The 17,267-nt window shown below is 34.6% G+C and overlaps 1 protein-coding gene across 3 annotated transcripts in view; it reads left to right on the plus strand.

The window, feature by feature from the left end:
* LOC143249858 (lachesin-like) overlaps positions 1–17,267 on the plus strand; it is a 235,792-nt gene that overhangs the window by 186,140 nt on the left and 32,385 nt on the right. For all 3 annotated transcript variants that reach the window (XM_076500417.1, XM_076500416.1, XM_076500419.1), the window contains exon 2: positions 14,465–14,571. In XM_076500417.1, coding sequence (XP_076356532.1) covers positions 14,465–14,571 — 107 coding nt within the window. The remainder of the gene's footprint in view (positions 1–14,464; positions 14,572–17,267) is intronic.

Genomic DNA, 17,267 nt, shown 5'->3' on the forward strand with positions numbered 1-17,267 from the left:
TGCTAGCTACAAGTAATTTATCTATCTCATTGCATCTGAGGTAATGGTTTACTTTTATTCCTCATTCTCAAAAGATTCGGTTCCTACGACTGTGAATAACCCGCGAATATCATTTGGTCTACTGGGAGTCATTAAAGTGATATCACTGTCTTCCTCGTGGGTTGTATTCTAAGTAACTTTTTATTTAATTTGTGAGAGGCTGTAAAAGGTGTGGATTTCACTGCAGTACATCAGTGAGGTTACTGAAATGGTTTCTACCGCGGTTTCTCAGTGGTCCACCGTATTAATCTGCCTCCGCGATGGAATGGAAAATTAATGAGGGCTGTTTGTGCAGAACACGAGTATCTTTCGTAATTGTTTAATGACCCTAAAATAGAAAGTCTTTTATCGCCACCGTTAATTCGCTTGGAAAATCACATCTCATTACCTTATGCTTGGCCTGATGAGAAAATGGAAACTTTATTAAGATTAATTAATAAATACCCCGCCAGATGGGGTAAAAAGTACGGCGCACTATTGCAGTAAACGCATTGTTCAACAATGTAATATACATCCAGTTCCAAAAACGAAGTCTCGACATTTTGTCTTATTATAATAGGACGTTCAACAATACTTGCACGGTGATACTTATGAATACTATATTTCGATTGGCAATCACACTTTTATATTCTTTCGTTTTTTTAATGGGAATTCTGAAAAGTGAAAAGTCATTACGCTTTTATCTTCTATTCAGAAGGATAAAAACTACTTGATTAACGTAAAAACAAAATTTTTATATCTCTTTTAAACACGATTTATTCAGTTCCGAAGCAGCGAGAGCCTTGCCTTAATAAATATGTTAAGTGACTAAATTAATCACGAATATGCAGAACTGAAAAACGAGACACGTGTCTGGAACTTATCGTAATCTGATTATAATTTATCGCAAACACTGTCGTTTTTCATTCCAATTCTAAGGAAATGTATTTATAGATTAAACATATTAATATGTTACTAAAAAGAACTTAAATACATTGTTTTATGAACGCAGTATGTATATATAATACATATCAACACAGCTCGATTTTGCATAAACGACATTTTCAATTTAAATAATAGATGCTCTGTAATTTCCATAGTGAAATTGAAAAAAAATATTATTTTATTCATTTAATTTATTTACCACGAATATATATATATATATACATAAGAGGTTCTATATGAAATAGTGAATGAAACTAAAGTTCAACAAAAGCACTGAATGTCAATAAAAAAAACAAAATAAATCAGATCAAAACCGTTTCCGCCATTTTGTCCTTACCCTTTCAGTACTTTGAAGTGAAAAAACACAATTATTTTGTGTACCTTTCTTTAAATGATAAAGGTACAAAGATATTTCACATGTAAAAAGATTAGTGGGGACTTGTGCTAAACATAAAATTTGCATATAAAGTACTGAAACTAATGCGCTTTTTTATTTACCACACTAATTTGTTGGGCCTGCATTGTAAGGTAGTTAGGGCGCTCGATTCGCAATCCGAGGGTCGCGAGTTCGAATCCCTGTCACACCAAACATTCTCGCCATTTCAGCCATGGTTGCGTTATAATGTGATGGTCAATCCCACTATTCGTTGTTTAAAAAGTAGCTCAAGAGTTGACGGTGGGTGATGATGACTAGCTGTCTTCCCTTTAGCCTTACACTGCTAAATTAGGGACGGCTAGCACAGATAGCCCTCGTGTACCTTTGCACGAAATTTAAAAACAAACAAACCCTCTAATTTATGTGCAAACAAAAATGTTCCAGGTGTTTAATATAAGCTTGAGTAAGATTCGCTTACTGTGAAAAAAAAGCAAGAAATTCGTTGTTAATTCACGTTAAATACATCATAAATATAATTTATTCAATCCATTTAAACATCTATTAGATTCACGCATTGGTAACATATATTTTTTTGTAGTTGCAAGTGCTTATTCGTGTTTATGGACAATTAATCGGTATTGAATATGACAGATGTAATGGAGTGTGTTTTCTTATAGCAAAGCCACATCGGGCTATCTGCTGAGCTCACCGAGGGGAATCGAACCCTTGATTTTACTGCTGTACTAGCGGGTGGCTAGATGCAATGGAATTGACTTTGTAACACACTTCCCTTTCTTCGCACTTGGAGCGCTAAACGCGTTTCATGTACTGTATACCTTATTTCCTGAAAGTAATTTTGTTGATAGAATTGTTTTAAGACCTCTCTTACTGCTTTTGATTTTAGCAAGTCATGTTATTTTCTTTGAAATATATTTGTATTTCAACGTTCAACTTTTCCTAATTGCGTGTAACCATAGTCATTAATATAGGTGTAGACACTTCTCATAACGTAATCTCTCTGTTGTGAACTTATGTGAATAGAACAGCATATCGATATGATGTTTGACAGCTTGTTGTAACGTTTCTTTTTTACAATATCATTCAATTGATTTTCTATTATAAATTAAGAAGGGACATTTTTTTTCTATAAAATTCAAGAAACGTGTCTTTTGTGAAATGAAAATACACGATTCAAAACCTATCCTTGGGGTCCTTTAGATCAAACAATGCTCAATTCAAAACCTATCCTTGGGGTTCTTTAGATCAAACAATACTCAATAACCATAATTACTATTAGAAGAAAGGTCCAGATCAAACACAGGCGTCACGTGGAGGGAACGCGATTACCTTGAAGAAGCTCTTTATTACTGCTGTTTTGGTAACTATGTCTTTCTGAACAGATCTTAACAACGCAGGAATTCAATACCAAGAAACCTGCCTCGTTCTAGTCGCTTTAAAGTATTCTTTGTTAAAGCTTCCACAAGTGAGGCTCTAGCCCAGCAAGAAACATTCAGATCTTTTACGTTGGTCTTTGTGATTCCATTTAATATGTTACGACAGACACTGACAAACTCTAGCAGAAGTTTTTTCGGTATTCAAGACTGGTGTTTTATACAGAACATGCTGTTGTATTTTGTCTCGCGGCTGTCGATCCACCGAGGACTTTCCCGCGTAGTAACTGACATAAAAAGAAACATTTGAAGTATAGGAAAGGATCCCTAGCACAACAAACAAATTTAAGTAAACGATAGAAGCTAAAAACAAACCAAAGTAACTAAAGTAACTTTTTATCGAATGCTATAGACAGATTATGCACTATTTATTCAAAAATATTTACAATCAGTATTATAGGTTTTTTTTTGTTTCTCTTTGTGATACGTGATGCTTATTGTGGTAAAGTATTAGCAAATTGCGCGTGCGTGTTTTTTTGTTTTTTCTAAGATGAAGTCACAAACTCTATTGGTCAAAGACTAGCAATCTCGAAGTATCATAGAGTTGAGTTTATTTTCTTTAATTGGTTTGTTTTCGTGAACATATTCAAAGAAAACAAATGAAATAGAACATTGAATAGTTACGTCTAAGTGAGGAAAATAAATATTTTTATTCTGGAAACGTAAATAATACGAATTTAATTGTGAGGCCACTTGAAATTTTCACATTACTTACATGTTTGCGAGACACCAGATGACTGCTCTTTATTTATGCTTTTGAGGTCTGTGTTGTTGTTTGTTTTTGAATTTCATACAAAGCTAAAGCTACTGGAGGGCTATCTGCGCAAGCCGTCCCTAATTTAGTAGTGTAAGACCAGAGGGAAGGCAGCTAGTCATCACCACCCACCGCCAATTCTTGGGCTATACTTTTACCAACGAATAGTGGGATTGACCGTAATATCATAACGCCCCACGGCTGAAAGGGCGAGCATATTTGGCGCGACCGGGATGCGAACCCGCGACCCTCAGATTACGAGTCGCACGCCTTAACACGCTTAGCCATGCCGGGCATTGAGGTCTGTGAGTTCGACTTGTTTTATTCCAGGTAAAACGTGTTTATCCTAAACTTAGCGAGAGCGTTCTCGATAAAAGCTTTTACATTCGAGCAATTTTCCCTAAAGCCTATTTTAGACAGCTGTATAAAGGTAAAAGATGAACTTATGTCAAGAAAAAGCGGAATATCTTAGGCTTGAGTTAAACATTAAAACAACGTAAAGTGAACATTCGAACTTAATATTTTAATTAATCAGTTTAATCAAACTCCATATAATTTATAATGTAAACAGTGGCGACACATCATAAAATTTAATGAATAGTTATGTATCCTATTAAGAGAAAATGTATTGTTCCAAAATGAGAGCTTCTGTTTTGTTAAAATATTACGCTTTGCAAAGATACTTGACTGTTTTGATGTCTTTTTTTTAATAGAATATTATTAATAAACGTGCTTATTGGGTAACAAGAATTATATGCGATTAACAGACGTCGAGATCCCAGATAAACAATAATTTAGGACCATGACACATTATTTCTGACTTGTAACTGGTCATTTAGGGGCATTAGAGTTACAACATCGAACTGTTAACTGGTCGGGTTTAAGAATACTGGAGTTTACCATAATGTGTTTCTAACTGTCGTCGTTCACATGGCTATTTAGGAGCTACAGTACCAGACTCCTAACAAGTCGTACATCAGGAGTATACAATTTACAGCATCCTAATGTTTATTTCACGTTTACAAATATTGGGGCTACAGCACCATGCACGTAATTATTCAAACACGTTACAATGGATTTACAATGACCGGTCCTTCATTGTTGAGGAGTTTGGGGATAATTGTGTTACACCATACGGATCTTAACTATTCACATATTTAAATATGATAATTACAGCAACTGAAAGAAAGTATGTTGTTACAAACCCTATTGGTCAAAGACTAGTTATCTCGAAGTGCCATAGAGTTGAGTTTATTTTCTTCAATTAGTTTGTTTTCAACGCAAAGTTAAACATCAGAGCTATGACCAAATCCTATTGGTCAAAGACTAGTTATCTCGAAGTGCCATAGAGTTGAGTTTATTTTCTTCAATTAGTTTGTATTCAACGCAAACATCAGAGCTATAACCAAAGCAGTAAATCTAATCTCTAACATTGTAAGCCCATAAATCTACCGACAACCTATAGGGGCGCATTCTATAATGACTAACAATAGAGTCAAAAACTCTGGTTTGTAACTTAACTAACCAAGTATCGTACAACACTACCAATCTTTAACATACCTGTTTGTCTCAAATTTAAACGTTTTGACTTTTATCGGAAAATTTAATCTTTAGTCGACGGTAGTTTCAGTTTTATTTCTAGTATCTTTAGTTCTCTAAGATAGATAGATATTTTTCCTAATTTGATCAAAATGTTTTTGTTTGTTTATTCTTTACTTTCGCGCAAAACTACACGAGAGCTATCTGCGCTAGCCGTCCCTAATTTACAATGTAAGACGAGAGGGAAGTCATTATCACCCACCGCCAACTTTTGGGCTATTCTTTTACCAGCGAATATTGCGATTGATCGTCACTTATAACGTCCCCACGGCTGAAAGGGCGAGCATGTTTGGTGCGACTGGGATTCGAACCCGCGACCATAGGATTACGAGTCGAACGCCTTAACCCACCTGGCCATGCCGGGCCTGAATGTTTTTTAATTTTGTGTTTACCTTATGACTTTGAAGCCAAATATATCTGCATGTATTTAAATACGTAATACATACATACACAGATTATTCACTGTGTTTATATTAAAGCAATTTTGAATGTGTAAATTACCAAGACATCGATACCCACAGCCAATATAAAGTCGAGATGAAACGTAAAGTATCAGGACCACATTTTGACATTGTTTGGTTTCATGTAGGTGTGCAACATAAAATTTATCATATTCGGAAAACACATGTAATAGCCCTTTTCTACTTAATATTCATAACCTCAGGTCATAAGGATACGTTCAGGTTTTAGATTTAGTGTTTCCAAGATGAAAATATCTCTTTATATTTATGACATTGGAAAACAAAGGCATGTGGATCATCTTGAGACATTAGAACCACACGGATATGAACCTGCAACAGCGAGTAACTCAACCAACGTCCACGTACAACATGAGCAAGAATCATTTTCGTCTTAAAAATGCGGTCCACAACACATCAGTTCAACCGTCTGGGTATTCTTGTTATTCTATACGAAAAATATACCGTTCAAGTCGTCTATGAATTTATATGTAATTAAATTGTTGGAATGTCCGTATCATTGAAAGCAGAGAGTGGCGAAATGTGACCATGAAGAGGACTTTTGCTGTAGATTCTACGCTACAGTTCTGTTGCTAAGAGGCGCAATTGCCAGAAAGATCATGACAGTTCGCGACGATACCGACTGTAACGACGCCCTGAGTTAGTTTTACTATAACGAACTCAATTTCTTTATAGTATACGGTGTTCTTGAGCGAAAGCTCATGTAATTTCATTAATGATTTCAACATTTTTTGGTACGTGTGTTCTATATATGAGTTATTTGGTAACCTTATCAGAATAGGTAATGTAAGACGTTAGTTTTTTCACCAGTAACGCTATAGTTTTATCTAGCGCTACTATAAAAGGAACATAGTTTTGTTTTAAATTTTAGTGACTGGTACATTTGACATAATGTTGCAAAGGACTCAAGGGGATGTATACCAAACTGTTAGAAAAGAAGACAGTAGTTGCTTACGAAATAATTTAAATCGTAAAATTCACAGTAAAAATATCTTTTTAAAAAGGTTAAACATTTTAAAATATTCATTTGGATAAATTGTTTTAACAAAATTCAATAACAACTACAATGTGTATGGTTTTGTTTGTTTGTTTTTGAAATTCGCGCAAAGCTACACGACGGCTATCTGCGCTAACCGTCCCTAATTTTGCATTGTAAGATTAGAGGGAAGGCAGCTAGTCATCACCACCCACCGCCAACTATTGGGCTACTATTTCACCGACGAATAGTGGGATTGACTATGATATTATAACGCCCTCACGGGTGAAAGGACGAATATATTTGGTGTAACGGGGATTCCAACTCGCGATCCTCAGATTACGAGTCGAGTGGCTAAAAGACCTGGCCATGTCGAGTCTCCAATACTGGTAAAGGAATGAGCTGTTTGGGTGAATTACTGTGAAATTATCCTGCATCAACCATGTGTTGTATGGTGGTGGTACTGCAAAAGAAATATTCTTTTCTGGATGTTCTGGTTGAATGTTTAGTTTAATATATTACGATGATAACGTTAACAATTGCATTTGAAATTCCTAGTAATCGTAACGTTTAACTGTAAAACTATGTTTTCAAACTTTCAGCATTCAGTTCTGTTGTGAAAATTATCTGCAGTTGCTCATTGTTTTCAAGAAACATTTAGTTAATCATTTTACTTTGATTTTGTTTGTTTTGATTTGTGCAGTCTGTACTCTACCCACCACAGGTATCGAAACCCGGGTTTTAGTATTTTAACAGACAAATAGTGGTGCCGCTAGTGACAGTTTTATTTTTATTTATTCCTCAAACAAACTTTACGAATTTGAAATTAAAAACCATTATTGTATTTTTACTAAAACCGTGTAAACGTCAAAAGTCAAAACTCAGACTTCTAGTCTCCAGTTAAAAGCAAACAGTCGTGGAAAAGCGTCTAACTATCAACCGATGACTCATCACTTGTGATATTATTATGACGTAAATCGTTTCCTTTCCGCTATAAACGGCCCAGCATGGCCAAGCGTGTTAAGGCGTGCGACTCGTAATCCGAGGGTCGCATGTTCGCATCCCCGTCGCGCTAAACATGCTCGCCCTTTCAGCTGTAGGGACTTTATAATGTGACGGTCAATCCCACTATTCGTTGGTAAAAGAGTAGCCCAAGAGTTGGCGGTGGGTGGTGATGACTAGCTGCCTTCCCTCTAGTCTTACACTGCTAAATTAGGGACGGCTAGCACAGATAGCCCTCGAGTAGCTTTGCGCGAAATTCAAAAAACAAATATCCTCTATAAACATTTTTTGCATCTGTTTTCTTTGTTATTTGTTTATTTCAATCAATTTTAAGAAATCCGTGTTTGTAAGTTTTTATGACCTTTATTATTGTTATTAATTCTGTAAGTTATGAGTTGTACAATAATAGAAATAATGTGCGAATTAGATGTTCCACATCAAAGGGGTTATACAATAAACAAAAACTTCTAGTTTTAAACTCACTTCCAAACAATATTTCGCGCTGTACTCTTTTAACAAAACTACATCGACGTTGATAAGATAGAAAATAAAGTATTTCGATAACACATTTTAAATCAATAGACAGCCCCTAAATGTTTTATAGCCGTCAACGTTGTGAGAAACCGGGAAAAGATTAAAAAAAAAAAAAAGGAGGGCCGAAAGCAGAGTCGGAAAATCGAATATCTGGTCTCTGTATCTTCCAGCTGCCAGACAAATAAGTGGAGAAAAAGACAAAGACAGTGGGAAACGAATATGCAGAAATCTACGTTCCAATATGTGCCGTACTTGTGACAAGATAAGACACCGAAACGGCTTCAGTGTGCAGCTGAGTCGACAGAACAGCTGCTAGAATTATAGAACGAAAGATATATTTTGACAAGGTTTTCCATAAGTACGGTTATCATCTAAGAAGATAAGCCTATTGGACTTCGGGAACGTCACATCTCGTTTGTGTCTCGTGTGTTTACTTAAAAAGCTTTAAGTAGCGGAAAAATCGAGCTTTCAATACACATCCTATAGTCATAATATTCAATACCTAGAATGCTAAAAACACAGTGAGTAAGGTAAGTTACCTCAAATGTTAATTTGAGGTAATCGTTTGAGAAAGCATGTTTAAGTGGAATCGGCATTGCCACGTTTAAACACTGGTACAAGAAAATGTTAAAACGATGGCACGGCTTGTTTGTATAGATCAGTTGATGGGTCTCTAATGGTAACTTTTAAGTTGAGGTAATTTGTGGTACCTTGGTAATAAAGTAGGACAGCTACGCCTGGATTCTCCCTAAAATACGCTGTCAAAAATTAGATATCGACTTCTGAGTTCCTTAACGGCACTATGCAGAACAATTACTCTAAAGAAACTCCAGAATTTTAGCAATACCACTTGCTCAAGTTGTAAGTTATTTGTATATTCATAATATCTAAGTGCATTCGGTCCTGCACATTTTCATGAAAACGACATTTGATTTTTCTTAAATTTGTTTTTAAGATGTAAATTGAAATGTAGCAACTATATACATACTTTTATCACAAACGTGATGTGTCAGATGTTTAAATAACGAAATCCGACCTCAAATACGTTCGTCAAATTCGCGCAGCTAATGTTTTTTTAAGTCTGCACGCTTAACACTAAAAATAAAAGACCTAATAAAACCAAGGGCCGGAATGAGAACTTAATACAGTAATAAATACGGCTGATTTAATAAACTATTCTTATGAAGGTCATAATTCATTGTTTCGTCAGTTGGGGAAACCCGATATTAGAGATATGTTCTCTGTATTCGTAATACAGGCTACTTTACAAAATTAATCTATATGAAAATCACTCCGTATATACGTCTCGTTTTCTTACACAAACTGTTATTGTTTTTTTTTTTTTTAATTAAAAGGCAAAATTTATAATAAATCAAGTAGTTTCAAATATATTTCTGGACACACTATTCCAATTACTGTCTAACAGAAGATTAAAGAGGTGCCTTCCAGTGGCTACACTGTCCTGTTACTATCTAACCGAAGTTTAAAGGGGTGCTTTCCAGTGGCTACACTATCCTGTTACTATCTAACCGAAGTTTAAAGGGGTGCTTTCCAGTGGCTATACTATCCTGTTACTATCTAACTGATGTTTTAAGAGGTGCTTTCCAGTGGCTATACTATCTTATTAATATCTAATCAAAGTTTCAATTGTTGCTCTCCGGTGGCTACACTATCCTGTTACTATCTAACCGAAGATTAAAGAGATGCTTTCCAGTGTCTACACTCTCCTGTTACTATCTAATCTAAGTTTAAATTGTTCCTCTCCAGTGGCTACAATATCCTGTTACTATCTAACCGAAGTTTAAAGAGGTGCTTTCCAGTGGCTATACTATCCTGTTACTATCTAACTGATGTTTTAAGAGTTGCTTTCCAGTGGCTATACTATCTTATTAATATATAATCTAAGTTTAAATTGTTGCTTTCCAGTGGCTACACTGTCCTGTTACTATCTAGATTAGATTGAACTTAGATTAAGTTCAAATTGTTTCTTTCCAGTGGCTATACTGTCCTGTTAATATCTAATCTAAGTTCAAATTGTTGCTTTCCAGTGGCTACACTATCCTATTACTATCTAACCGAAGTTTAAAGAGGTGCTTTCCAGTGGCTACACTGTCCTGTTAATATCTAATCTAAGTTCAAATTGTTGCTCTCCGGTGGCTACACTGTCCTGTTACTATCTAATCGAAGTTTAAAGAGGTGCTTTCCAGTGGATACACTGTTCTGTTACTATCTAATCTAAGTTTAAATTGTTGCTTTCCAGTGGCTACACTGTCCTGTTACTATCTAATCTAAGTTTAAATTGTTCCTCTCCGGTGGCTACAATATCCTGTTACTATCTAACCGAAGTTTAAAGAGGTGCTTTCCAGTGGCTATACTATCCTGTTACTATCTAACTGATGTTTTAAGAGTTGCTTTCCAGTGGCTATACTATCTTATTAATATATAATCTAAGTTTAAATTGTTGCTTTCCAGTGGCTACACTGTCCTGTTACTATCTAGATTAGATTGAACTTAGATTAAGTTCAAATTGTTTCTTTCCAGTGGCTATACTGTCCTGTTAATATCTAATCTAAGTTCAAATTGTTGCTTTCCAGTGGCTACACTATCCTATTACTATCTAACCGAAGTTTAAAGAGGTGCTTTCCAGTGGCTACACTGTCCTGTTAATATCTAATCTAAGTTCAAATTGTTGCTCTCCGGTGGCTACACTGTCCTGTTACTATCTAATCGAAGTTTAAAGAGGTGCTTTCCAGTGGATACACTGTTCTGTTACTATCTAATCTAAGTTTAAATTGTTGCTTTCCAGTGGCTACACTGTCCTGTTACTATCTAATCTAAGTTCAAATTGTTGCTCTCCGGTGGCTACACTGTCCTGTTACTATCTAATCGAAGTTTAAAGAGGTGCTTTCCAGTGGATACACTGTTCTGTTACTATCTAATCTAAGTTTAAATTGTTGCTTTCCAGTGGCTACACTGTCCTGTTACTATCTAATCTAAGTTTAAATTGTTCCTCTCCGGTGGCTACAATATCCTGTTACTATCTAACCGAAGTTTAAAGAGTTGCTTTCCAGTGGTTATACTATCTTATTAATATCTAATCTAAGTTCAAATTGTTGCTTTCCAGTGGCTACACTATCCTGTTACTATCTAACCGAAGTTTAAAGAGGTGCCCTCTCGTGGCTAATTGATAAGTTTGTTGGTTTATAGGGCTACAAATCTAGGTTCAATCCTTGTGGTAGGCACAGTGCAGATGGTTTATTCATCAGTTTTTCACTTAAACAAACTAACCAAGACTAAATTTGCGTCACATTTTAAAATATACAGGCACAGAGTGATATGTTAAAGTGGAATAATGGTAAGTTTACGAACTGACAAGGCAAAAATCGAAGATTCGATTCCTCGCAGTGAACACTACAAATAACTCACTGTGGCTTTGCTCTAAGACAAACTAATGAAACATACTGGCCATAATAAATATAGCGAATGTTAGTCCTAAGTACCATTAAAATGTATGTAGCTCAGTGGTCTTTCAGAATAGGTATACGTTACTGTTTAATAATCCGTCTTCTTTTAGTTTTGGTGAGCTAAAATTCTGACAGCAGAAAATAATCCACGATAACTTTCTTAACACTATCGCAAATGAAGAATTTTCCAAAGCTTATGTTTCCAGTGAGTTTTATTGATTTATACACGAAATAGATAAATTAGCTTTGTTTTCATCTATTACTTAAAGTGTTATATTTGAGGTTTCCAAGTGTAATAAGAGTAAGGCCTTGCGTTTCCTCAGAGGATTTTTTTATCATCCTATTTTCCCCAAGGCGGTTGATAGCAATTTATATCTGGGTAGAAGTGAATATGGAGTGAGTTAAAAGTTAAAGTTTAACTAAAAATTCATTTTCTTCTGTCTGCTAATGTATTCAAACCAACCAGTCACCTCGTTCAATTAGTAACTGTTTTTGATTTCCTTTTATATTATCTTAACTGTTCAAAAACTAAGCATATTAAGAGCCTATCCATAATATTATTCTCTGTTAAATATTAAGATACTCATGTAAACTCAAAACTATTTGAATAATTAAGTATCATACTCTGTGACTAGAAGATTGAGTAGCATAGAGATATTCTCCATCGAGATACATGAAGTGACTCTAATAAAATTGTAAATACGTGATAATGAGAAATCCACTTGAAATTAAAATGTATCTCTGGACAGCTGGTTTGGGTACTAAAGTACAGGACAACGTTTCGACCTTCTTAGGTCATCTTCGGGTTAATTTGAGATACAAAAATGTAAATAGTGCCCTGGGCAGAAATAAACTCCATGACATAAAAGTAAAACAGAAATACTGCTGTAAATAATTACATTTTCTCTATTTGTGTTTAAGTTTTCTTCTCCAAGTTCTCTGTTAGTAGCAGTTATGGTCTGGGCAACGACGGTGTTTTTTGTTTTACTAGTTATATGTCGGGAAGAACATTTATAATTTGTTTGTATTACTGGTCGTAAGAAGAACGTTTATAATGTGTTTGTATTACTGGTCGTAAGAAGAACGTTTATAATGTGTTTGTATTACTGGTCATAAGAAGAACATTTATAATGTGTTTGTATTACTGGTCATAAGAAGAACATTTATAATGTGTTTGTATTACTGGTCATAAGAAGAACATTTATAATGTGTTTGTATTACTGGTCATAAGAAGAACATTTTATAATTTGTTTGTATTACTGGTCGTAAGAAGAACGTTTATAATTTGTTTGTATTACTGGTCATAAGAAGAACATTTATAATGTGTTTGTATTACTGGTCATAAGAAGAACATTTTATAATTTGTTTGTATTACTGGTCATAAGAAGAACATTTATAATGTGTTTGTATTACTGGTCATAAGAAGAACATTTATAATGTGTTTGTATTACTGGTTATAAGAAGAACATTTTATAATTTGTTTGTATTACTGGTCATAAGAAGAACGTTTATAATTTGTTTGTATTACTGGTCATAAAAAGAACATTTATAATGTGTTTGTATTACTGGTCATAAGAAGAACATTTATAATTTGTTTGTATTACTGGTCATAAGAAGAACATTTTTAATGTGTTTGCATTACTGGTCATAAGAAGAACATTTATAATGTGTTTGTATTACTGGTCATAAGAAGAACATTTATAATTTGTTTGTATTACTGGTCATAAGAAGAACATTTATAATGTGTTTGTATTACTGGTCATAAGAAGAACATTTATAATTTGTTTGTATTACTGGTCATAAGAAGAACATTTATAATTTGTTTGTATTACTGGTCATAATCTCAAATAAAAAAAAGTGCCAGTACATTTATCCTATTATTTTCCTTTAACTTTCATAGAAAGTTTGAGAAACATGAAGCCAAAATGTACTCATTCGAAAACCCGAAGTAGAAACCGTCTACACAGTGTATTCTAAAGACGGCTGGTATGGGTATTAAAACGTTAATTAAAATAAAGTACGAAACAACGTTTTGACCTTCTTAGGTCCTCTTCAGGTTAACAGTTGTAAATTCTTTTGAAGATGACCTAAGAAGGTCAAAACGTTGTTTCGTACTTTATTTTAATTAACGTTTTAATACCCATACCAACCGTTTGGAGAACACGTTCCTACTTCAAGTGGGTTTATCATCATCACAAACTGTCTATAGATTTTTCAGTCGGAACTCAATATGACATAACTAACGGAAATCTGTCAAATAAGACTACAAAAAGGAACAGTAAAACAAAAGCAACTGTTTACAACCGTGTATAGTACCCTAATGCTATTTTAAAGTAACGGACGTGTGAAGTTTTTTTCCATAGGATCTCAAGTCTCTAAAGATTTTCAGTTCATTACTGACATGATGTCTCAAGATAGCTTGTCGGTTCCTACAAGTTTTCTTGGTCGAATTCAGATAGGATTATTAGATGATCCGGAATTGAAAGTGTCAGACAACAACTTGCATTGTTTATCATTAAGTATTTTTCTATCGATTTCCATTCAATAAGTTGTAAAACAGTCTTTAAGTCATAGTTTTTCTCCTTTCTAATCTGCAGTATTTACCTGTTTCACTTGTCACCCCTATTTACCTGTTTCACTTGTTTCGCTGTACCAGTTTCTCCTCTGCTTAAGGATAGCCCTACACTTATCGCTCAAGAGACCGAGAGCGAATCACATGTTTGTGGGTTTTCCTGTAAATACGTCATTCATTGATGACCTCAATGGCTTTCTTTCCACATGTTTTATTAGAACTTGCACATGACTTTAACTTACCTCGCTGTAGTAATAAAAGAACAAATCAATATACATATTAATCCTTCAATAGGTTCAGGAGTCCAACCAGAATTTGTTCGAGCAATTCCGAACGTTACTGTCGCTGTGGGAAGAGAGGCAAAACTGGAATGTAAAGTGGATCACTTGGGCAGCTATAAGGTAAACGTTTTAATGTCACTTGTCTTAAATAATAACTGTACGCTTACGTGTGTGATTCTGCACAACATACGTTGAAACTTCTGCCAAGATAAATATGAAAAGGAATCCAACAGTTGGATGTGAGATTGATATAGATGTGCAAACCATGTAAAGTGGTTTTAAAAAATCGGTTTCCTTTCTTTCGTTTACGCAATATATTATCGTTGCATGTTTAATTACCAAATATAGTCCACTATGAAACCACTTTTTTAAACAATATTCAAACAAGACAAACCGTTTTGAAAGATCGAATTAACAAGCACATAATATTTGATTTTTTTTCTTTGAAAGACATCAGTTCGTGGTTTATCCATCCAATAGCTAACTTGGTTGTTGTGAAAGTTTCACTTTTTGTTTCTAGCTATTAATATGAAATGAAACAATTAACTTTTTTTAAAAAATGATTTATTTTCTTAGAGGAACATGTGGCGGTTTTTCTTTCAATAAATAATATTAGTAATTACATATAACGATGAAGAACGTACTTTTTATATTACTGACAAAAATGTTCTAACAGATAACGGTCATAGATTATACTTACTTAACAATCATCTTGTTTTTCATATCTGTGAATAAAAGGATTGGTCGCCCGCCATGGCCAGGTGGGTTCAGGCGTGCGACTCGTAATCTGAGGGTCGCGGGTTCGCATCCCCATCGCGCCAAACATGCTCGTCCTTTCAGCCGTGGGGGCGTTATAATGTGACGGTCAGTCCCACCGTTCGTTAGTAAAAGAGTAGTCCAAGAGTTGGCGGTGGGTGGTGATGACTAGCTGCCTTTCCTCTAGTCTTACACTGCAAAATTAGGGACGGCTAGCGCAGATAGCCCTCGAGTAGCTTTGCGCGAAATTCAAAAACAAACAAAAGCATAGGTACTGTTTTAAACTAGAATCTGTTTATTACAAGCAGATTGTAGACGCGGGTCAGTGTCTCAGTTATCTCATCTTTTAGCGTATCGTGCTTTACACTTGCAAAGGCAGAATTTTACAGAAAATATGTTTGAACATTAAAACGAAAGCGTTGGAGACAGATAGACAGACAGAGGAATAGATAGATAAGAAAAAAGAGAGTGAGTTATGCGATTAACCAGTTTTGTGTATTTTCTACAACACTTTGCGGAAGTCCTTTATCTTATGCTTTCACTTCCAGCTGTGAATTTGCCCTTTGATCGAATTAATACATTCAAATGACGACATCAATGTTGCTACTGATTACCCGCTTCATGCAGTGTATACCCTGAGTGAACGTAGAGTTTAATGCATGAGATTAAATAAAAAAATATATATATTTTGTAGCAGGTTTCTCAGATGAAAGAAAAATGCATCTTAATGACACGATAGTTATTTCCAAGTGTTGATTGTACCATGTTTCTCTCCTCCTTGAATAAATTACTTGCCTCGCCCTAGCGGATCATTGTATTTGTTTAATCCTTTATTATTAACATAGAATCGTATTGCACACGCAAATAACACTGTACTGTGCCAACATTATCTCGAGGATTTCGATTACAAAAACTAATATTAAATCTGACATGTGAATGTAATGAATTGTAATATATCCTTCAACAGAAATATGGAAATTTCTGATACCTCATGGTCTAATTCGCGACACTAATTACGTTTCTCTTACAAAAACTGCCATTTTTTCGCAAGATGGTTACTGTTTAAACAAATACTAGACATTCAGAGAAATAATGCTATTCAAGAATCATAATTTATCTCTAATGTTGTAACATATTAATCTGTAAATTTGCTGGTTATTTTGTAGGATATTTTTTCATTAAAATTTATATTCTAAACCTCATACGACATTTACCGTTAAAGTATAACTTGTGTACGGTTTACCTTTCAGTGTGATATTTTTGCTTTAAATTTTTCTGTATCTTTACAAATACGTTTTTGTTACTTTTTTAGAAATGAGGCGTGTCACCAATGAAATACGAGGAATTATAATTAATATCTATTTGTGTGCATGCATGTGTCATGACAAGCAAACTTTAACAATTAATGTTGAAACATGACAAATTAGCTTTTCCTGTAAGATAATATTTGTTTTTCGGCTTTTTTTAGAAGACAACAAGTGTTTACAACGTACTTTGTTAGGAAATAGGTGTCCACAGTTTAACTTGTGAGGTAATAAATATTCACAGCTTATCTTGGAAAATAACACGCATTTAAAACGTACCTTGTTAGGTGATAGAAATCTGCTACTTTTCTTGTAATGTAATAAATGTTTACAGCTGAGAAAAGCCGAGATAGGTAGATAACACGTGTTTACAGTGCACCTTGTTTGGTAATAGGTGTCTCCAACTAATTTTATAAGGTAATACATGTTTGTAGTTTATCTTTTAAAACACCAAAATCCAATTGCATTGAACCATGACCTAATCATGACTCCTACCACCGCTAATAACATGATATAGGATAACGTGAGGTTTAACTTTCACAAGTTTTTACCGCTAATAACATGATATAGGATAACGTGAGGTTTAACTTTCACAAGTTTTACCGCTAATAACATGATATAGGATAACGTGAGGTTTAACTTTCACAAGTTTTCAGACAAACATTAATATCAACGAATAGCTGAAGAAACTGCGGATATAGAAATTTAACCTATCAAGTTCCACCTTGCAGTTCCAACGGACTTTTGTATTTTGTG

This window comes from Tachypleus tridentatus, chromosome 4, assembly GCF_004210375.1.
Source record: "Tachypleus tridentatus isolate NWPU-2018 chromosome 4, ASM421037v1, whole genome shotgun sequence".
In the NCBI taxonomy this organism is placed as follows: domain Eukaryota; kingdom Metazoa; phylum Arthropoda; class Merostomata; order Xiphosura; family Limulidae; genus Tachypleus; species Tachypleus tridentatus.